General features: G+C 48.6%; 1 protein-coding gene and 1 long non-coding RNA gene across 16 annotated transcripts in view; one reads left to right on the top strand and one right to left on the bottom strand.

Moving 5' to 3' along the window:
• Grik4 (glutamate receptor, ionotropic, kainate 4) overlaps positions 1-22,304 on the top strand; it is a 426,819-nt gene that overhangs the window by 256,650 nt on the left and 147,865 nt on the right. For 9 of the 14 annotated variants that reach the window (XM_017313104.2, XM_030244014.1, XM_030244015.1 and 6 more), the window contains 3 exons: positions 254-418; positions 13,041-13,138; positions 17,048-17,213. Coding sequence is in view for 8 of the 14 variants with exons in the window: in NM_175481.5 (NP_780690.2) it covers positions 254-418; positions 13,041-13,138; positions 17,048-17,213 (429 nt within the window). In the remaining 6 variants the exon portion in view is untranslated. Of the gene's footprint in view, positions 1-253; positions 432-13,040; positions 13,139-13,285; positions 13,340-17,047; positions 17,214-22,304 lie in introns of those variants that run through there. The other 5 variants (XM_030244013.1, XM_030244016.1, XM_017313102.2 and 2 more) reach the window with 3 other exon arrangements.
• Gm36590 lies at positions 3,168-14,839 on the bottom strand. 2 transcript variants are annotated; one of them, XR_001779130.2, is made up of 4 exons: positions 14,228-14,839; positions 13,169-13,841; positions 7,905-8,007; positions 3,168-4,983 (listed from the first exon to the last, which is right to left on the bottom strand). It is a non-coding gene; the product is annotated as a predicted gene, 36590 (long non-coding RNA). The 2 variants fall into 2 exon arrangements; XR_003948139.1 differs by having other exon boundaries at positions 3,168-8,007.

The raw sequence follows: 22,304 nt of genomic DNA, 5'->3' as shown, positions 1-22,304 counted from the left end.
CCCTGGTGGCCGGCTGTGGTACTGCATTGTTCCCCTGATGCTTATGCCATAGAATTCATTGCTGTCTGTGACTAGAGGCTGAAGCATGCAGCAAACTCACTCTGGAGAGTTCTGTGGATGTCGAAGTGGAGAGGGATTTGGGAAGCTGACTGGAAAAGGGAAGTGGCAGTGTGGGGCGGGTGGAGAAGAGGGATGGATGGGCAATGGTGGTGGGTGGCATATCAACTGTCTCCATATGGTTACCTGCCCACAGCTGCTATCTTGGATGACCCCATGGAGTGCAGCAGAGGGGAACGGCTCTCCATCACCCTGGCCAAGAACCGTATCAACCGCGCACCAGAGAGGCTGGGCAAGGCCAAGGTCGAAGTGGACATCTTTGAGCTTCTCAGAGACAGCGAGTACGAAACTGCAGAAACCAGTACGTAGAATGGGTAGGCTGGCAGAGGAAGAGTTGGTGGTGGGTGTGTGCTAAGTGCCAGGCCTCCGATACAATGTCTTCAGGGGAGGGAGAGAGTTACATACCAGGAAGGCCTATGAGAATCTCAGTCCAGATGAAACTCCTAGGATTTGTTGTGACCATGAATTGGATAGAATATTAATTCACCAAGTAATACATCCATCCATCGATTTATCCATCTATTCATTCATTCATTCATTCATTCATTCATTCATTCATTCATTCACATACTGGACATTTTTATACAAATACTTGGACAAAGATTTGTGGATGATCGGGAAAGAATGGCAGCCAGAGTAAAGGCAGCTTACCCATTGGTACCTTCTTCCATCCCTCCATCCCGCCCTCCTTTCCTCCTCCCCCTCTAACTTCCTTCTCCTTTCCCTTTTCCCTTCCCTTCAAGTCTTTAGTAGTTCACCACTGAGATAGGCATTCACTTTGTAGCACAGGCTGGTCCAGAGCTAAGTAAGTAGCCCAGGCTAGCTTTGAATCACAGCAACTTTCCTGCCTAAGGAGTCACCTGGCTCTGCCTTATCCTCTTGTGCTGAAGGAGGCAATGAAGGAAGATGCTGTGTCTTGGAATGGAGTATGGCCATTTTCCCCAACTGAGGTATTCAGCCTATCTATACCTCAGTTTATTCATCAGTAAAATGGGAGTTCTAGGTTCTACTTTGCAAATCTTGCGTATTTGTTATGAGGTTCACATGAGTTAAAAGATGGGAGAATTCCCTGTGGATTGTAGGGTTTTACAGACACAGTAGGGCCCTCAACTTTCATAGCACACAGGGTGGGTTCCTTGTGATGGGTGCCTCTTTTACATCTAACAATACTATGAGAATTACATGCTGCTTCCTCTATTTTAGGAAGAACAGTGATGCTCAAAGTTGTGGGATAATCAGCCTGAGCCCAGAGCTAGTCTGCGCAATCTGCTGCATCTCCCTTCGGTCCTCTGCCTGGTGCTGGTATTGCCTTGTGACTTAACCTCAGCTACTGAGCCTCTGCCTTGCAGCTAAGCCAGAAGTGAACAACAGCTCTGTTACAGAAGGGAAGCAGAGAGCTATCAGTCACCTCTCTGCTTCTCTGTCCAAGTGCCAGAGACAGCAGCTTAAAGGGAGAAAAGGCTTGCTTGGCTGCACAGTCTTTGAGGTCCGTGACTGAGCACCATGGAGAGGCTTTTGTTAGAGTAAAGTTGCCCACTGCGTGGTACCCAGGAAGCAAGAGGAGATGGGAAGAGGGGGAACAAGGAGGCTCCCAATATCCCTGTAAGGACACGCCCCAGTGACCTCACTCCCTTCCACTTAGCCCCACCTCCCACTGCCATGTGATGACCACACGCCTTCACCACATGAGCCTTTGAAGGATATTTTCACCCCAAATGTAACAAGGGATGTTCAACCCAGACAGGAGACCTGATGACATCATTTCTCCAAGACTCTGGGGGAGTCTCCTTCTCTTCATTTTGCAACCTCAAACTAAGTGAATGAAAGAAAAGAGCAACTTGTGTAGCTATTGGTGTTTAGACACTGGGACTTCCCCGTGAGGATGCAACAATGTTCTGTTGCTCTAGCCTGGGCTGTTTGGGCTGCAAGAAAGGGAGCAGGTTCTCACTGGTTTAAATACAGCAGATGATGCGGAGGCAGGCAGTGGTGCCCAGGCCCACCAGCATCTCTCTCTCTCTCTCTCCCTCTCCCTGCCCCACCCCGTGTTTCTTTCTCTGCCTCTCCCGTGTTCTCATTGCTTCTCTATAACCTTCCTGTCCTGCCGAGTCCAGGCTTTTCCCTCAGCAGGTTAGTTCTCCACTCCTACCCATCCTACACTATCTCATAATGGCTGCCCGGGATGAGTCTTCATCCTGGAGCTTTTATTGAGTGCTTCCTCTATGATTCAGCATGTTAGGCATTGGAAACAGTGCTGGAAACAAGAGAGATAGGACCTCTGGACTCATGGAACTTACAGTCCCCTCAGAGTATATGCAGTGTCAGCTTCTCCTAGTACTGCTTTTTATAATACATTTTTTATTAAACTTTTGAGAATTTTGTGCATGCATACAAAGTACTTTGATCACATCTATCCCCACAGTCTTCTTCCTAATTCTGTTTCCATTACACCCCACCCTTCCCAACTCCATGCAATTTGTTTATAAGTAATGCACTGAGTCCAGTTGGTGCTATTTTTGTAGGTAAGGGTGTGGGGCTATTATCTGGAGTATGGCCAGCCTGTCAGGGAACATGTCTCTAAAGAAAACCTACTCTCCTTGCCCTAGCACCATTAACTGCCCAAACCTCTTCGACCAGGAGAGAGGCATGTGAGCTCCTCCACTCTCCATGCTGGTTTGATCATATGCAAGCCTAGCTCAGGCCCCCACATCTATTGTGAATTCATGAGTGCAGCTGTCCTGCCACATCCGAAAGACACAGCTTTGCTCTGGTTCTCCCTGACTCTCGACTCTCATATAGCCTTCTGCTCATTCTTTCCTGATGTCCCCTGAGCCTCGAGGGGAGGAGTATGACAAAGTTCTCCCACTTAGTACCTGTTCCTCTAGAAACCCAAAGAGAAAGATCTCATCGGGACTGCTCATCTCGCTTTGTGGCCAGTCTCACAGGATGCTGGTGTTTGCCAGTCTGCAAACAGATGTTGACTGTCCTTGGGGAACAGTGCCCTTTCCTGGTTCAGTAGCTGTGAGTAACACACACTTCTCCAGAACAGGGTGTGGTGCGACCAGTAGGAAAACATTCATTTATTCATTCAATTAGTAAATAAATATTCAGCAAGCGCCTATTGCACCTGATTCTAGCCAACAAGAATTTGTCAGGGAAGATGTCACGATTAATGTCTAGGACAACAAAGGAAGACAGATTGTTCAAGATCTTCCAAATAAAATCAGAATACCAGTAACTTCTCATGAGTCTCCTAGTCTGGTCTGTGGAGTTTCTTCACCTAGGTATCAGACAAGGGTCTGGATTTCTTCATAGCTCTTTGAAAACCAACTCCCCTCTCCTTCCCTTCAGTTCTTCAGAGCCTCCCCAGTGGGACTCAATGCGTATGTGCCCATTGTGGATGGCGTTAGTGGCGGGAAGAAATGTCCTCTCCCGGTGACCTATGCAGCCTGCCTTGGTAAAGTCAAGGCATCTAAAATATGAAGCCAGATGAATCAGGGACTAAAGGAAATTGATATCTTTATTCTTCTTTGCAGGGCTTTGGACATCTTTTTAATGTCCTTTTAGGCACCGAGTATTTTATTAGCAAGTGGCCTTCGGTTCAGCTTTTATATCAGTGTGTTTGAGGCAAGCTTCAGATGGCTTCTGGAGTTTTCTACCCCCAAGTGTCTTTCATCTGGAGTCAGAGTGTACCGCCACCATAGGTTTTAAACACCACCTAGATAGTTCTTTGAAAGGCCACGCCTAGTTCTTCTATGTTCAGGGAAGGGAACAGGTGGATGGTGTGTTCATGCAGTGAGCTAAGGCAGGGTGAGCAGTCTCTTCAGTGTCCATGGCAAACTGGAAAAAGATAAGTAGATCCGGAACAGAATCCTTGGGTGGAGGAGGCCACTCTGATCCCTACTTAGGAAGAGGTCTAAGTGGTATGGCAGGATTGTGGGTTTGGGAACTGGATTGAGCAGAGCGCTACCTGTGTGGCATGGAAAGGCTGTTTAGCCATTTTTATGCTTCGGGTTTGCTGATGTGTCACGTGATAGTTACCGTCGTCGTGTTATCTCATCAGAGTGGCCTGTGCAATAGTGTAAGTGACACATGCAACATGTAGGGTGACATGGGTGTTCGGCAAACTATAGTTTTGGTTGTTTGATTATCTTTGCTCCTGTCTCAGCTGTGCATGCTTCTTCCGCCCCCAGCCTCCCCATCACCTCTTCTATCCAGTTTCAAAGCTCAGCCCTCCCCGAGGGCTGGCTCCACTCTCTCCCAGGCTCTTCTCCGGTGACTTGCTTAATGTCAACATCCTTCATAATTGGACATTCACATTCTCTCTCCAGTTTCCTGCATTTGATGCGCCTGACAGCTTTGAGCCTTTGAAAGTTGTAGTGGGTCATCCCGTGCCAGAAGCTGGTCCGTACCACAGTCTGAGATTTCCCCGGGCTAGTGGTCCAGGTTTGATTTTCATTGCTAATTGAAGACATTTGCATGGATCCAGGGCCTTGGATGACTCCCCCCGACCCCTCACCTATCACCCTGCGGCCGGGGACCGTGCTTCAAGGAGATGAAAGAGACTGCAAGTGATGTATTTGGTTGGGCAAAGTCAAGGCTGTGATTGAAGTTGGGACTTTAGCAATTCAACAGGGCTATTTGGTCTTACTGAAGTAATGGGTGCTTTTCAAAAAGCTCTGTACATTGCACACTTAATGAATCACACTCAGGGTGGGCCAGCCAGTCCAGGGAAGTGGAGGTTATTTTAAGAATCAAAGATGAGGGAGTGTAAGGAAGATGAAGATGCTAGCATCACCTGTTCGCCTAGCACAAGTCTTAGAGATGCAAAGTATCACACAGGGCATTAATTAACAGCCAACCTGGAAGCTGGGAAGATACGAGGAGAAAAAAAAATCAACCCCCATTCTGCCTGGTTCACATAGGCAGGTTTTCATACAGCAGTTTTAAAGTGGGGGTCACTTACAAAGCTTCCCCCAACACTCATGGGACTCCCCCCACCTCTGCCCTTTACCACTGTTGCCTCAGGCTTCCAGATATTTGATTTGCTAACTCCCCCTGCACAGCTCACAGATCTGAAGTGAAAGGAATAGACAAGACCCATTAGGCTACCTCCTCCCTGCCCCTGAGCCCTCTCAGCCCTTCCGGCTTCCCTCGGCATCTTATCGCCATCTCTCCATCACAGGCTTCCGTTTGCAAGGAGCCCCTAAAAGGATCCAATTTTGATGCCCTCTGCTCCATAGATCGCTCTGTCTCCTGCGGCGAATGTATCAGGTTTAACTGAGCACCTCCCCCTTGCCACTCAAATATCCACAGGCGCTGGCACGATGTAGCCAGAGCCAATTTGAAGCTTAATTTACTGTAGAGCTAGAAGCAGGGACCTTCCTGTCAACCCCTCACCTCTGCTTGTTTCTGCGAGGCAAGCATACCGTCCACTGACCACACTGTCTCCCTTTGATATCCAGAAGGCACATTAGGGAACCAAGACCGAGGCAGGCTCCAGCGTTCCTGGCACAGGACGTGTGTCTGATATGTTCTGACTCCATCTGCAAGTCCACTCTTCCTGGGATTCCAGGATTCTTGAAGGCTTGGGGTCATGACCTCCAGGGATTTAAGGTTCCCTTAAGATCAGTCCAAAGCCTCTGGAATGACAGCTCAGTGGTAGAATGCAGGCTATCTCTGTAAATCCCAGTGCTTGGGAGGTGGAGGTGAATAGATCCCTAAGCTCAGTGGCCAGTCAGCCTGGACTACTACTTAGGAGTTCTAGCCCAGCAAGAGACATTGTCTCAAAACAGACCGAGATGGACTGAGTCTGAGAAACAAGACCTAAGGTTGGCTTCAGGCCTCCATGAGCATGCGTGGGTAACACACACACACACACACACACACACACACACACTCTGCCAGGGTAAAGAGAAGCTAGAAAGGCATGCAGATTGTGAGGAGTCATTCAGCAAGCATCCTTTGCTCTGCTCTCAAAGGTCACCCCTTACTTGTCGGGTGCACAGCGTGGAGTCAGAATCACACAGAATGGCAGAGCTCAGGAGCAGTCTGCTCCTGTCCTCTTAAGTAACTGAGGCTCCTGGTGTTTTCGAGGACTACACATTTTTCAAAGTGACATAATTCTTAGGTGACTTCTAGAGGTGTTGTCAGAGAGCACCCCAGTATACGGAGCAAAGACTTGAGCCTGGACAGGGGATACAGTGGAGCAAAATGGCTGATGAACACGTGTGTTTTACAGAGTCTACAGAGGGCACAGTTGATGGTCAGATATGAAGGTCAGTAGAGACCAACACTCCCATTCAGGGCTGGGGTCACCTGTATGCTCCAGAATTCTAACCTTGGTTCTACCACATCTTCAGCTCAGGCCTTATTTCTCTAAGTCCTTATGGGAGAAGAATCAGAATTCTCTGGAAACAGGTGGGCATGCCTAGCACTGTCCCTTCCTGAGGTCAGTGGGGATGGGGTGGGAGTATTTAACACACTCGGAGTAGCGCACGACCTGGTGTGAGCTCTCAGCAACTTTTACCTATTTTTGCGAAGCTTAGACTCCTGCCTCCCTCTCAGTGGCGGTGTGCCTGCAAGCTTGATGCCTGGCATGTGGGAAGCCCCAGGGAATGGTGGTGTTTCTTCTGCAGTGGTTTGTGACTATGAGCCCTCTCCATCCTACACTGCTCCTATGTGCCTGGGCCCAGCTCCCCAGATGGATGTCGTAGATGCTCCTCTACGGCATGGTCTAACAATTGCTTTCTGGTTCCTCTGCTGCCAGGAAAACAGTTGTCCTGACCATGACATGTACATCTTTCTGTATCCTCACTCCCCTGTTCCCCTAGAAACAGAGTTAGGCGCATCTCGTTCACTTCCTTGCTGCCCCTCCCAGCCACTTCTCAGTGGTCTCACTCTGGTGGCTTTGGCCCGTGGGATCCAGGCCCAGAGATGAGTTCTAGAGATAAGGTTTTTTATGGCTGTTTCCCATCCGTCTCAGGGATTCCCAAGCTATGCTGTCCTATGATAGGAGGACCATCCTATTTCTCTGGACTCATCTTGGACCACCTTGGTTCAATAGAACAAGCATCTGGTAAGCACCTGCTTTCTGCCAGGTCTGAACAAATGTCCCCGTGCCCTCAAGGGTTTAGAACGCAGTGAAGTCAATGGATAAATGGATGTGGGTCTGAAGAACTCAGAATGGCAGGCTCAGGACCCCAAGCTCCTGAGGTCTGATATGTTTAGAACTCAGAACTTTTGAGACTATAGAAAGTGCACATGGTGCATATGCCAGACACTGAAGAATATCTCCATGTGCAAGCAAATATATTTAATAGTCACACACTCTACAGGTTGAATATCCCTTGAATGAAATGCTTGGGACAGGAAGTGTTTCCTGGTGGGGGTGGAGGTGAGGATTTGAACTGTTTTCATGGACATTGGTAGCTGAAAATTCCTAATAATCACTATATCTTAAATCCCAGGTCTCAAGTGTTTTGAGCATCATGCCAGTGCTCAAAAGGTTTCTGATAGGATTTTGGATTTTTGGATTAGGGCCGCTTAGCTGGTAAATAGCTACACACCTGTCTACTTAGATGAGATTTCACCACCTATTTTGAGGTAACACATCCAAATTTGGGATTATGACCTTCTGTAAGAATTTATCTTTTGAGAAAAATCCCTGTGCTGAGAGCCATCACAGGCATGCTTGGGGCAGAAGCTGGCTAGGCACGTAGAGACGAAGGGAGCTGACCTGTTTGTATAGGTAGCTGGGTCAGATGCAGGACACAGAGATGCTTTCTTACCTTGGGGCAGGAGCTGGGCTGGCTGCTGGAGGATCAATATGAGTTTCCTGAGCAGAAGAGTCTAGATCATGGCAGGATGGGAGTCCCATCTTAGAGAAGTCTTCTAAAGTAGAGAAAATAGCGGACCATGGAAACCAATTATATAGAAAAGCAGCTAAAATATTTTAATAGTGATATATTAATATCTATGATTTTTAATGTATTCATAGGCAAGCCCCGCGTTGGGTCTAAGCACCAGAACAAGGTTGAACTAGTCATGAATATAAATGACATTTGTGATGAGCTATGAAACATCAGTAATTTCTGCTGGTGACAAAGGCACATGTACTGTAAATATACTGTGCTTTATTGCATGCATTGAAAGCAAAGAAAATGTTACATTTCGGCTAGGTTTATAGAGAGGAATGAACAACAACAGCAACAACATCATATACACACACATTCTCTCTCTCACACCATACCTCTCTCTCTCTCTCTCACCACATACAAACACATACACACATGCACTCACCACACATTCACTATACACACACACACACTCACTCACACACACAATTTCTCTCAACACACACACATAAGCACACACATTCACTACACACACACACACTCTCTCTCTCTCACCACACAGACACACACAAACACACACGCACACACTCACACACACATTCTCTCTCTCACACCACACATACACACACTCTCTCTCATCACACACACACACTCTCAACACACACACACACACATACACACAAGCATACACACACACACACACACACACACACACACACACTCTCTCACCATACACACACAAGCACACACACTCTCTCTTTCTTACCACACACACACACACACACACTCTCTCTCTCTCTCTCTCTCACCACACACACACATATACACACAAGCATACACACTCTCTCTCTCACCACACATACACACACAAGCACACACACACACACACTCACTATACACACATTCACACACACACATACACACACTCTCTCTCTCTCACACACACACACCTTCCCATCCATGACTGCTCGTCACACAACACAGGCAGCTGGTCAGGTAGGGAACAGCTGATTTAGGCACAACTAATCACTCAGAGGCAGCCTGGAGGAGGAAGACAGAGTCAGGCACAGTGCAGAAAGAGGCACGGGGGCTGAGAAGGCAGGGTGACAGGCAGATCAGACCTCTTAAATTTTACTTGTCATTGGAAATTTTTTTTATCACATCCCTTACAACATATTATAAAAAGAATACATGCTCATTACAGAGAGCGAAGAAATAAAAAAAGAAACCCACAGAACATTCTCACTGCCAAGGCGGTGTCATGGAACCTTCCAGATAATTACCATTCTCTGTGGAAGGCTGTGGCTTAGGAGGTGGTCCTAGGGCCAGGGGTTAAGCCGTCCAATCTGCACTCTATTCCTTAATTTCTTTGTCTTGTTTTTGTGTCTATAAAGTGAAGATGCCAGCCATTGTGCCTGTTTCATCAGGTTGCTTTAGAATTACATAAATCCATCCCTAAGATGTTCTCTGAGCAGGCCATAATTATCTCTTGGTAAGTGTTGACACTAGTCATGTCTTCCTTGGCTCATTCTTCAATACATAACTAGCCCCGGTATTGGCTTAGCTTGAACTTCATGTAGATGCACATATAATTTTACATCCTACTTAATTCTCTTAATATTTTTACATAAATAATCGTAATGCTATTATTAACTGCTCAGATACATTTGAAATACCTAAATACCATTCTATTTGGCCATATGACCCACTCTTTATAGCTATTCCTTGATGGTTAGACATTTAGTTTATTTCCAGTTTCCCATGAGAAGAATCAAGAAGACTGTAGTATAGCTTAGCCATGGTTCCCTGGTGTGTTATCTAAGGGCAGCAGGGTGCCTGGACACATATGACAGACCAGAACAATAGGTCAGTGTTTTATGATTACGGCTTACCCTGCAGCATGGAGAAAGAATTGGAAATGGAGATCCCTAGAGACAGAACCCCTAGGAATTGAGGTCAGATCGGCAGAGCCTAGTGAGAGGGAAGGTGTGGGAGAATCAAGAGTGACCATAGCATTGACCTCCGGGAGCCAAGGGAAGTGAAGCCCAGTGGTTAAGAACACGAGCCTTGGTGTCAGATGGACTTCTAAGGTCAAGACTGGCTCAGCCATATATTACCCATATGAGCTTGAATAAGTTACTTACATACTACGCCTTTATGTCCACAGCTGTAAAGTGGGAATAAAATGAATCATCCTCAAGGGAGGAAGAGGATTAGCAAGATCTGACAGAGGAAGATAGAGGAGCACAGTGTGGGAAGACGGATGAATAAGAAAAAGTATAGTGATGTGTTTGTCTGGGAATGCCATAATGAAACCCATCGCTTTGTGGCTAACTTTAGACAGTAATACATTCGGAGGGCTGGGGTGATGGATCAGCAGGAAAAAGCCCTTACTGCTTTTGCAGAGGACCCAAGTTTGTTTCCTGGCATGTATGTTGGATGGCTCATGACCATCTGCAATTCCTACTCCAGGGACTCTGATGCCCTCTCAGACCCAGGCCGTTTGGCAACAGAGTCCATGCTCAGACTACACTGAACTCTGCCATGTTGAGTAGGAGATGCCAGAGGGCAGGTGCCTTGGCTAAGACCAGCAGGTGCTTAGAACTTGATTTTGTACTCAAGACATAAGCCAAATGGTAGGGTCATCTGGGCAAATGCAGCAAGGATAAGTTTGTTCATGCAGAGGGAGGCATAGGTAAAACCCGGATCAATTGAATAAGAAAGAAAGAGCCATTAGCCAAGAGAGATTGTCAGAGAGCTAGATGAGAAACTGCGCTGAACAATGTCACGAAATCCCAGAGATATGACCCAGCTGGTCATATGCTAGGAAAGAGAGTCGGATGAGAACCAGTGACAGGCGGTGACATTCTTGACAAAAGCTGGACAAGGTGAGCTCAGAGAGAGACCTCTGTAAGCACGGAGGCTCTGTAGTTGTGAAGGAGAGAGCTGGGGATGGTGTGGCTGGAGAGAATGAGATTATACCGTGAATGGGGCCAAGGGGCTTCAAGCCCAAAGCCAACTTCGACCTTGACCTACTAAGCATCACTTAACATCAGGAGGGAGGATCCTCTTGAAAGTTGCTGGGGTGATACTGAAAGCATCCAGCAGGCAGGGGGAGATGCAAGTCAAGTATGAGAAGGCTTGCATCCTTCTGAGGCTCATCCGAGGTTGGGCCTGGCCACTAGGTTATATGCCTCTGGGGAAGGGTGTACTTAGTACTGTTGAGTCTTCTGCAGCTTTGAGATGTTGGAGCCCACAGGTGAAGAGAGGACCTAGAAGACCCAAAGTTCAGCTGGTACAGCACAACTCTGTGACTTGAACCATGGAGTCCTCCCCCTGGTGTCTGCACCCCATGTCGTTCATCCCATGGCTCTTGTGGCTGATGGTTAGGACTCTCTCTCTCCATTGGAAGGAGCCCCAGGCGTCAGTCGTGACTAGGTGGTATCCTCCACAAACCAGCATGCACTCTTTCCTCACACGCAGTTTCTAGGCCTGGGAAATGAGTTCTGTCATGACTAAGAGAGAAATGTGTGTGGAGCTGGGGTTTCAGTTGTGGATGCAATGTCAGGTTGCGCAGCGGAGAGCCTCTTTATGCAGCCAAGGATGGCGTGTGGGCTCTGACATTGCTGACATGTGCAGAGAATGATCTCAGTCTCTTTCTCTTCCCTTGTTTCTTCCCGTCTGCCATTCCTCAGTCTCTAGCATTCTGAAACCTTGATTCCCCCTTCCTCTTCTGACTCAGGCCCCATCATTCCACATCCAGTCACAAATCCAATCTGGGACCCTATCTAGAAAACATTGTGCCCGACATCAAAAGTCACCTGGCCAAATGGATTTGCAAGCTTGTGAAGAAGTGACTCCAGGGAAATGGTTCAATGGGCTAGGTGCTTGCTGCACAAGCATGAGGACCCGAGTTTGAATCCCCAGCTCCCACATAAATGCTGGATATAATGATACACATGCACACCTTCAATGCTGGGGTAAAGATAGCTGGACCCTCAGGGCTCACTACCTAGCTGCCCAGGCTAGTCCAATGGTAAGATCTAGGTTCAGTGAGAGACCTTGTCATAGAAATTAAGGTGGGGAGCAACAGATGATGACCTCTGGTATCCACATTACACACACACACACACACACACACACACACACACACACTCACACACGCATGCACACTAGTGAAAAGAAAGGAGAACTCTATACCACAACCAAATCAGACAAAGTGTTTAAGATGAGAGATGTAAAGTAGGGATGTGGGAACAAGGAAAGGTGAGTGTCTAACATTCAGGAAAGGAGGGAACCTTCCCCATTGAAAGAAAGCAAGGTCTCAGACAATGCTGGTCCCCAGGTAGCACACGGTGGGAACCAGCTCTTGACAAGGCAGCCAGAAAGGCCCTGCCAGGAGACACTCTTCCTCTTTCCTTCCCCTTCCCCTTCCCTTTCCCCTTTCTCTCTTTTTTCTTCCTTCCTTCCTTTCTTTTTCCTTTCTCCCTTTCTTCCCTCCTTCCTTCCATTCTTTATTTTTTTTCTGTTTCTTCTCTCTTTCTCATCTGCCTCCTCTGATTTCCTGTCTGCTTTTCACTTCTCTGCTGGAATCTCTTAGCTACCTCGGTCACCTGATTGTCTTCTTTTCTTCCTCCTCAACTGTCTTTGCATGTGAGGCATTAAGAGATTGAAGGCTGGCCACCATTCTGGTACCACCTAGACCTTGCACCTTTGCAGTAGCTGTGTCCCCTAACACTCTGCAGACCAGATAGGGAGTGTGTGGGGCACCTTGGATTCTGTCCTTTGGTGATGGTGTGGACAATTTATACCCCCTGTTGGCTATGGCTATATGTTGTCATAACCTGGGTCATTTTCCCATTTAATATTGTCCATAAACACTAATAAAACTGTCGGAGAGCCTAGTAGACCGGGAAGAGAAGGAGAGACTTTAGAAGGGATGGAAAGGTGCCTGAATTGGGCATGGGCAGAAGGTGAGAGTGTTGGGTCTAAGGACTTAGTTAGGGTAGAGCCTGAGCTGCATCATCCGATCTGTTTTCTTCCCTAATCCTGTTTTTGCCCTGGCTACAGTGTGTCAGATCCTCCCCAAGGGTGTGGTCGCTGTCCTGGGACCATCGTCCAGCCCAGCCTCCAGCTCCATCATCAGCAACATCTGTGGAGAGAAGGAGGTGAGTGTGGGGCTGCTTTGGGGATGGTACCTGTAGACTGGATCCTTGAATGCAGGAAGAGTCAAGGAGGCCAAGCTGTTAATGACATCATCAATGCAAATGTGAGGTAGAATGGCTCCTGGGGGTGGGGGTGGGGAACATGTCCTTTTCCCAAGTGATGAGAAGATGGGGAGACGTTTGACCACAGGATTTCCAAGCTAAGTAAGCTCAGTGTCTTAGGGCCCAGGACAGGGCAGTGCCTGCGGTGGCCTCTCTGTGATGCAGAGAGATGGAGGCTGGTGGCCTGGCATGAGGCTGAGGGAACAGAGGCCTGAGTTCTGCACTGTTGGTGTAGGCAGCGTATTGTCGGTCTGTTCCTTGGGATTCTGGGGAAGAATGCCTTGGGAGGAAGAAGCCACTGCTCCGTTTTATTGCGAGAATAAACTGTAAAAGCCGCTGCTTTCTAAGTGGGTGGGGAAGAGCTTTTATTTTGTTTCCCTCATTCACCGGCTCCTGCATGTGCTCTTCCAAGCGAGATGTTGGTCTTCAGGTGTGACCTCTGACTGGAGGCTCTCTGGGCCCAAAGTGTGGAGGCCATTTCCTCTGGTTCCAGTTCATGGGACAAAAACATGATGGAAGACGGGTTTCCTAGCAACTTGTACTTTAGAGAGCCTGCTGATCCTAGGCATCACTGTGGGCCCGTTCAGAAGCTGCGGTCTTTCACCTACAAGACAATAGGCAAGAGGACAACACTTTCCCACTCCTCCCCACCTCCTTACCCCTATGCCCACGTACCCCTAGCCCCCACATCCCTGCACCAACCATACCCCCACCCCTCCCACCTGCCACCCCCCATCCCTGCCCCGCACCAGCCTCCCTATGTCCCAAAGCTTTTCTGGATCAGTATGTAGGAAGCAGATGGAGCCCAGACTCTGGGAGGAACATGGGGAGGCAGCACCATCTCCCACTTGTGCTAGAGACCCGAGTCTTGGCTTTTGAGCAGCGTCTGATGCTGGAGAGCAGCCAGGTGCCCTTTCAGAGAAGGCCTAACATCCGCAGAGCAAACCACCCTTACCAAAGTCGGGGAATCACAGACAGGCTTCTACCTACCCAGCTTCCTGGAACTGAATCCTTGATCAGGGTTTGGGAATAGGCCCTAGTTCTCTAACCCCCTCTCAGAGCTATTATGTTTAAGGATTTTATGGCCCTTGCCACCCCTGTTCTGAGGCTGGAATTGCTTCTCACAGAGCTTCAGAGCTGCCCTCCCCCCAACCCCGGCTCAGTTACTCCGGAAGGTGTTTCTTAGGCAAGCTCAGACCGCAAAGCCACTTCTGTCCTGCCACAGCATGTCAGAGGCTCAGCCAGGAGCTGACGTTTAATTTAGATCTCTCTCGCTGTGCTTCAGGTAACAGTCGAGTGTGTCACAGGTTGTTACTCCAGCCTTGGCTCTGATCTTCACCCGGCTAGGTTGCCAGTCTTTGAGCTCCCACATTCTTTGGCTGATTCCTTTTGCTTTCTCTTCTCTCCCTCTCTCCACCTCACTCCCTTCACTGGCCCTTGCTCTCCTCCCTCAGCCCCTACTCCAGAAGAGCCCTATCTCAGAGCTGGAGATCTTTCACATTGGCTTGCGAGACCATCCACAGTGTGGCCTTTCAGGACAGAGGCCACGGGAGCCACTGATTTACAGCGTCCCCCACAGTCCAACCAGGAGGCACTGCCCAGACAGCAGCCAGGCGGTTGCCCCTCCCCTGTCTGGCCATGTTCTCTCCAGAGCGACCTTGCCTGCCACTCAGATTATGCATCTTGGTTAATATTTTATGAGGCCTGACTCTGAGGAAAAGCCATGGAGTCCTCGCCGTGGGCTCCAGCCCTTTAAATGCCGCTAATATTTCTGAGACCCCCATGGCTGGCTGCTTCCTGCCTCCTGCTCTCCCCTCAGCCCCACTGTGGTGACTTCCTGGGACGAATTTGCAATCATGAATCAATCGTGGATTGATTTTTCTCCAAGAGAGAGAACAAACCAGCAGGGTGAGGGCCTAGCTACCCTTGCCCAGGCCACAGAGCAGCTGGCTGCCTCTCCAGCAGCCTTCCAGAGGGCCCCTGCTAGTGATTGAACACTTGCGTCCAGCCTGGAGATACCGCCCCACTCTCTCCATTACACAGCTAAAAGGGCCTCTGGAAACTTCTACAATTAGAGAGGAGGGAAGGGAGGAAAGCGAGGCACTGACTGTGTGTGGGTTTGCTTTGCTGGGCTGCTTTGCTCTTGACACAGAATCACATTCTCTCTTCCCTGGACTCTCAGAAACACCTGAAGTCCGCTCTATTTTGATGAAGGTTAGCCAGGTTAAATGGTTTGCTCCTGGATCACACAGTAGAACCTAGACAAACAAAACAGTCTGTAGACTCCAAAAACCGCGTATCCTTCTCCTCCTTGAAGGGCCCCTCCTCAAACACAGGGCTGGGGGCTATGAATTCATCAATGCCTCCAAGGGCTCCCCACCGTGGGGGAGCTAAGGGGCAGAGCTCTTCTGGCCAGCTGCTATTGCAGCTCAGTGAGCTGCCAGTCACACAGGGAGGAGTCAGGGCAGAGACTCTAAGATCTGGATCTGAATGAGCCGGGGCACCTGGCCCATCCCCAGCCTTGCCCTCCATTCAGCTCATTTGTCACCTCTCCTGCCTTCAAGGTGTGTGTGTGTGTGTGTGTGTGTGTGTGTGTGTGTGTTACTTTAGATCGGTTGTATGGGATACAAAAATGCAGGCAGGAGGAAAGGCCCCGGTGAAATGCACTGGGTCAGCTCTGATCTTGAGAGTCATCCTCCATCTTCAGGGTTTTGTCAATTCTGCACCATGCGATCCCTGCTGGGGAAAAAAATATGGTCGTGTTCTGTCCATGGTTCAGGGGCTAAGCCTCCTTGAATTCAGTAATTTTCTCTTTGGATTTTACTAGATCTTTGCTCTCTTCCCATCTCAGTTTCCAAAGAGCCCTGGTCTCTGGCAGACTTCTCTCTAAATTGTAAAAGGATAAGATGGTAGAATCCTATAGAGACCATCACAGCAGCATCTCAGACCCCTGTAGCAGAGCCTTTGAGCAAAGACGGGCAACGGAAGCTTCTGTAATCGCATCTGACTAATCCATTCTAGACGCCAAGCGCCCCATCATCAGGAAATTCTTCCTGCTGTCCACTTTCAATCTCACTTGCTTTCGCATCAGTACAGACTCAACGCTCAGTGTCAGCTTTCCCAGCTCTGAGTACCAGAGATGAGAGCGTCTGAATAAAATCAAGGTGGATGGCAGCTTATTACGATTTAACTTTCCCATTACCTACCAAATAGCCTAAGCTGTCAATAAAGCCACCATTGGTGCCTCTTAATATCTCTTTCCCAGCAAAGAGAAGGAACGTGGCACCTTCTAGAAACATGGCTGGTAGATGTGGTGGGGACACCAACACTGCTCTGACGAATCCAGGGCAGATGTTTGTCCCTTTGGCTCCATCCAGAGGCTCTGAATGCCCCTCCGGCACATTGCTGTCTGCCCCATACCCCCGGGACTTGCTCAGGAAGCTTTCTGGGAACTACTATACACCAGCTATGTTGGGCTGCACTGAAAACCTCCTCTCTAACCTATAGGGAACTGTGTGTCTCTTCTTGCTCCAATTTATTAACTACAGTCTTGTAAGGACTTCAAGAGTGATTGCACTCGTACACTAAAGAGAATGTACTGAGGTCTCTAGCCAAAGGATGCTACCGTGTCATACTCCCATGGGCTTGGAGCCCAGGTCCCGAATGCTGCTTTCCCCTTGGTGTGTGTCAAAGGTGTTAAGCAAAAGAAGCCCTGCTCAGGCACAGCCTGGGTCACCCATCCTGCTTCTGATCTCTGCGTCATGGTGGTTCTGGATTCTCCTTGCTGTCCTGTTTTGCTCTTCTTTCCAGGTCCCTCATTTCAAGGTGGCCCCAGAGGAATTTGTCAGGTTCCAACTCCAGAGATTCACCACCCTGAACCTTCACCCCAGCAACACCGACATCAGCGTGGCTGTGGCTGGGATCCTGAACTTCTTCAACTGCACCACCGCCTGCCTCATCTGTGCCAAAGCAGAATGTACGTATTCCTGGGCTAGCTCCATGTCCAGGCAGGCTGGTCTTGTTCATTTCTACTAGGCTATGGGCACCCAGGCTTGCAACAACCCAGGAATGTGGTATCCCTAGGATCCTAGTCTGTCTGACTACAAACAGGTACAATCAATTCTCTCTCTCTCTCTCTCTCTCTCTCTCTCTCTCTCTCTCTCTCTCTCTCTCTCCCTCTCTCTTTCTCTCTCTCTCTCCTCTCCGAATGTGTAAAAGAGAAACAGTGCCCATAAGCACCCTTTAGCATGGAACTAGGTTGCAGGGAGGCTGGCCAACTGCCAAGTCTTTTTGTATCTGCAAACTCAATTCCCACATTTTCAGCCTCATTGTTAAGGAGATACAAAGAGAGAGGGAGAGAGAGGTGGGAATACAGAATTGAATGCATTTGTGCTTGATGAGCTGAAGAGTATCTTCCCCCGGAGAGCAGGTTTTGCTGATGGAACAAGGTCCAAGGTCAATCCCTGATAAAGCATCTTCTTTTCTCTTTCTGCAAACACAGGCTTGGAAATGCATTTTCTGTGTTTCTCACACAATTTGAGACATAAACTTAGGGTTTATGAGATTTAGCTAATTTGAGTCAGCAAACATGTGTGTTCATGTAGTCCAGGTGGCATCTGTCTACCTGCTTATTGTCGGTTAGAGGCTGGCCGCTGGCTGGTGTGTACTGGTGGCCAGTGCTTGAACCTCGCCTGTCACCTGCACAGGGGAATTGAACAAGTTGTTCTGACCCCGCGGGTCTTCATGGGCTGTGCTCATTTATGGAGGTGTGCCCTCTTCTGCCAGGACCTGTCTTGGACTTGTCTGAGCTGCTCTGAGCAAGGCATCTCTCTATCCTTGAATCCAAGTAATATCTAAAAACAAAACCGCAGGACAGGTCAGATGCACACACTTCAGCAGGCCTTCACCCTTGACTGCCTCCACACGTGTGCTTTGTATTCATCCTCCAGCTTTCCTGACTGTTTACTCGGCAAAACCTGCTCCCTGTATGCTCTATTTGGACCTAATTATTACAACCAACCCGGGGTTTGAAAGGCACGGCAACCCCCACTTCCAAGTTGAGGATGTTGAGACTCTGAGGTCAAGTGACTCACCCTCAGTCTAAACCTTATGCAGCAGAACCAATCAGGTCTTCTCTAGACAGCCCAAGCTCCTTCAGAGCCCCAATTGGATACAAAGGAGAAGGGCCACTGCCTGTACTGTCCCCTGACAAACTGTGCTGAGTGTCAGAGGAGAGGAGATGTTCTGAGCCTAAGGATGCAAGGAAAGGTTTTCCAGGCTTCAGATGAACCTGGAAAGATTCAAAAGACCTAGGTTAACCGGGAAGAGAGATGCAGGCCAAGGGAGGGGGGAAGAAAGAAAGAGAGACTGGCTCTATGTCTGAGGAGGAGGTGACTCCATTAAGCATGGCTATTGATAGGAGATGAGAGGAGGTTGAAGAAGGAAATCCAAACCCATGGGTGGCATGTAAGGGAGTGTAGACTTGGGTCCTGCCTTCACTGAGGGACTGTGGAGACCTCTTCCCCAAGAAGAAGGGCCATTGTAATGCTAGGGTCACCGTTAAGGAGCAACTAGTTTGAGTAGATGAAAATGAGGCCAGGGTTGAGGACCTGAGTTAGACTTACAAGGAGCTGAAGACCCTGGAGAGACCATGCTGGTTGCTAAGGGTCCCAGCAAGCATGCACTGTGAAGGCTCACACATGGTCACGGGCGGGAACACACCAGCTCCTCTCACTGACAGTCAGCATGGGCACTGAAGCAATTAATACAGGAAAGTGACTTTGTAGGGAATGGGGTGTGTTAGTGTTCTCAGACCAGGGCTCACCGAAGGGCTTCAGCAAGGGCTGAGCGAACAGAAATCAACTCCCTTCAGTACAGTAGAGGAAGGAGAACTCCAGAGAGACCCTTGTCTAGGGTCCCATAGCTGATAAGTGGTAGGGTTAAATCCAGGTTCCCTGGCAAGAAGTTCAATGTGTTACCAGCATTTCCTTTGTATTTGTCAAACTAGGTTCCTCTGGATCTAAGCTGACCTATGCAAGTCACTTTTCACTGTTTAAATTTAAAATCTGAATTACGTAAAATGAAATTTTCAGAGCTGGGTGAGATGGTGCTCCTCTGTAACTTTAGCCCTTGGGAGGCTGAGACAGGAGGGTTGCTATAGATGGAAGCCTCCATAGGCCTCAGAGCAAGATTCTGTTTTTGTTTTTGTTTTTTTTTTAAACGTATAATAAGATAAATTTACACTAAAAATTCAAATCCCTCAGTCTCACTATCCTCACTTCACGTGTTCAGCAGACGCTTGTAGCCACTGGCCACCAACTAGCAAGCGCTGAGACAGAACAGCATAGCAGTGCAGATAGCTCTCTTGGACAGCATTGCTTTGATGTGATTATGGGCTAGGAGTTCTGTGGTTTAAAAAAAGACAGAAATAGGTGAATAGAGGATAAACCCCCTCATGGCAACTCACACTTCCACTTGGCATGGACATTCTAGATGCCCGTGCCTCTCCGAGTAGACTCCCACAAGCCTCTCACAGAGATCTGGTCGTCCAAAGGATGCTAACATTTGACAGGATGTGGTTGGGAGATGCTGTATTTCTACCCAGCATCAATGGGTGGTGTCCCAGAATCAAGCCCTCTTCCCATTCTGGGAATTGATTGTGACAAGGCCACTCTAACTGGACTTACATAGTGGAGGTTTTTAAGAGATAGTGAGGAAGGCTGTGTGGAATATCTGCAGGCAAAAGCTGTCTCAAAGTCTACCTCAGAGTTAGTTAACAAGAGCTCCCCCATCCTTCAGGAAATTCTTCCTTGTATCTAAGCCATGGTCATCTTGCATATAATCTGAGCCTCTTTCTCTCCTTTAGCTCTTATGGGGCTTGGGGAGGTCTGTGGCTTGGGTGTATGTGAAACATCGAGTCTCTACACTCAGTACTTTGATGGGTACTGCAGCCTCCCAGCTTGGTACTCTTTCCACTAGGATCCTGCATTCCCTCCTCTCCTCAGGCATGCTGGAGTGCAGAAAACAGCATTGGGTATGTTTTGTTTTGATGTGTTTTGTTTTGTTTGTTTTGTTTTGTTTTAAGGGACATAAAGTACTTATCATGGCAAAGCCAGGACTCTTCTTCGGGTCCTCCTAGCTCAGTCTGGGGCTTACTGCTCAGTGTCTCATCCTTCTTCTCCCCAGATCTGTACACCACCCTGGGGCAGCAGCTTGAATATGGGGTCTGCCTGGTAGGAATAGAGGCTTTTGGAGCAGAGGTCCCTACCGTCCTGGAAAAGAGAATGGCTGAATACACTCCAGGGTCTGGAGAACCCGAGGATGCCCAGACAGACACAGGCTCGGGGCCTCTTTGGCCATAGCATGATGTGCTTAGAGAATTCATTAGGTTGCTTCAACTTCTGTCTCTACCCACCAGGCCAGGGGAGGGAAGGTGGGGCAGGCAGGAGAAGTTCAAGGGCAGAAAAGATTAAAAATCTAATCAAAGGCTGAGGAAATGAGGGGCTGCAGGGAAATGTGGCTCAGGGCTCTGGATGAGCCCTTCTTCCATCTTCCTTATTAATGCCGGGCCAAGAGACACCGAGGGTGGAATTAGGAAGGGGAATCTAATTCTATTTCTCCACCTCAGAATCGCGTAACCGGGATCATTCCACAGGGAGCCGACCATGTGTGCTCCTGTTTCCCAGAAGGAGTTTTTATTTTAATAAGCAGGTTTGGGACCAAGCAGAGATACACGGTGAATTACGTTACTTTTCTTTAATGAGGAAAAAAAAAGTCGGAAAGTCTCTAAGTTTTATTTCTAAAAAAAGGTTGAGGAGATGCTGTGAGTGGCCCTGCCAAGGCTCTCCTAGTTATCCCTACAGAACCCAAAGGAGCCGGCTGTGTGAAGGCTTCCAAAGAGAGTTGTGGGTCCCACGATGGCTATGGAAGCACACGTGTCATGATCACAGGAGGAAGTGTCCCCTAAGAGAGAGGCAGGGTGGTGGTGTGAAAGAGAGCCATCCTGGGGCTGAAGGAATGGCTGTTAGTGAAGTGCTTGCAGTGCAACCATGGGGACTCAAGTCTAGATCCTCATAGAAACCACCTAAAACCTAGTCGGTGATAAACAGCTGCACTCTCAATGCTGGAGGAGCAGAAGCAAGAGGCTCCTGGCCAGCCAGTCTAGCCAAATCGTGGAGCTTCAGCTTCAGAGAGGCCCTGCCCCCAAAAATAAGGACAATGATTGAGGGGGGCATCTAAAATCAACCTCTGGCCTCACCTGGAAAGCATATGCACACACACACACACACACACACACACACACACACACACACTGGAGGGGGAGAAGAAGAGAGAGAACACCTCACTGCAACACAGAGGAGCTGTTTGATGCTCATCAGATACTCTGCCTTCCTGAGCCATTCTTTCCTGTTGCTGAAGATGATAAAGCCCATTGAGGTGATAGGGGTGGGAAGGTCCCCGAATCCAGAGGATGATGCGACTTTGATTACCGTTGTCATCCCCGCAACTGGCTGACAAGGTGGGAGCTGAGCAGGGGACATTATGGCTTGCTACCCAGCATGCTTTCAATGAATATTGGGGCAGTAGTGGGCCTTCTCCATGAGTCTCTGTGAGAAGCCTTTTGTTTATAGTATTACAGACTTAACCATGCACCTACAGGCTGATCTTGGGAGGGGACAGTGACCTCACGACCCAGTGACATTTGTTGTGTACTGAGCACTGTGCTGAGAGTGCTTATTTTAACTTAACCTTAAGTTCTCAGGTCCTGGGTTTGATCCTTGACGTTACCCAGAACATTTAGATAGGACAGTCTAAACCGGAGAGCTGAAGATGACCATTCATGACGGGTTCTGTTAGCAGTATTATTATCTGCAGGAAGAAAGGAGAGGTGACATCCAATTTCAAGGTCACATGGTTCCCATCTCCCTTGGCTTTGCTTACTCTTCTGATCCATCTAGGAGAGACAGGAGGGAAGACTACCTACATGTGGAGAGCATAGAGACCCCCTCCCCCATGTGAGCGATGCAGTTGGAGGCCAGGTCCACACCTGCTCAGACCTCTGTCTCTG

Source organism: Mus musculus, chromosome 9 (genome assembly GCF_000001635.26).
Source record: "Mus musculus strain C57BL/6J chromosome 9, GRCm38.p6 C57BL/6J".
In the NCBI taxonomy this organism is placed as follows: domain Eukaryota; kingdom Metazoa; phylum Chordata; class Mammalia; order Rodentia; family Muridae; genus Mus; species Mus musculus.
The sequence above is the reverse complement of the archived record's forward strand: the minus strand, read 5'-3'. Positions and strand labels throughout refer to the sequence as shown.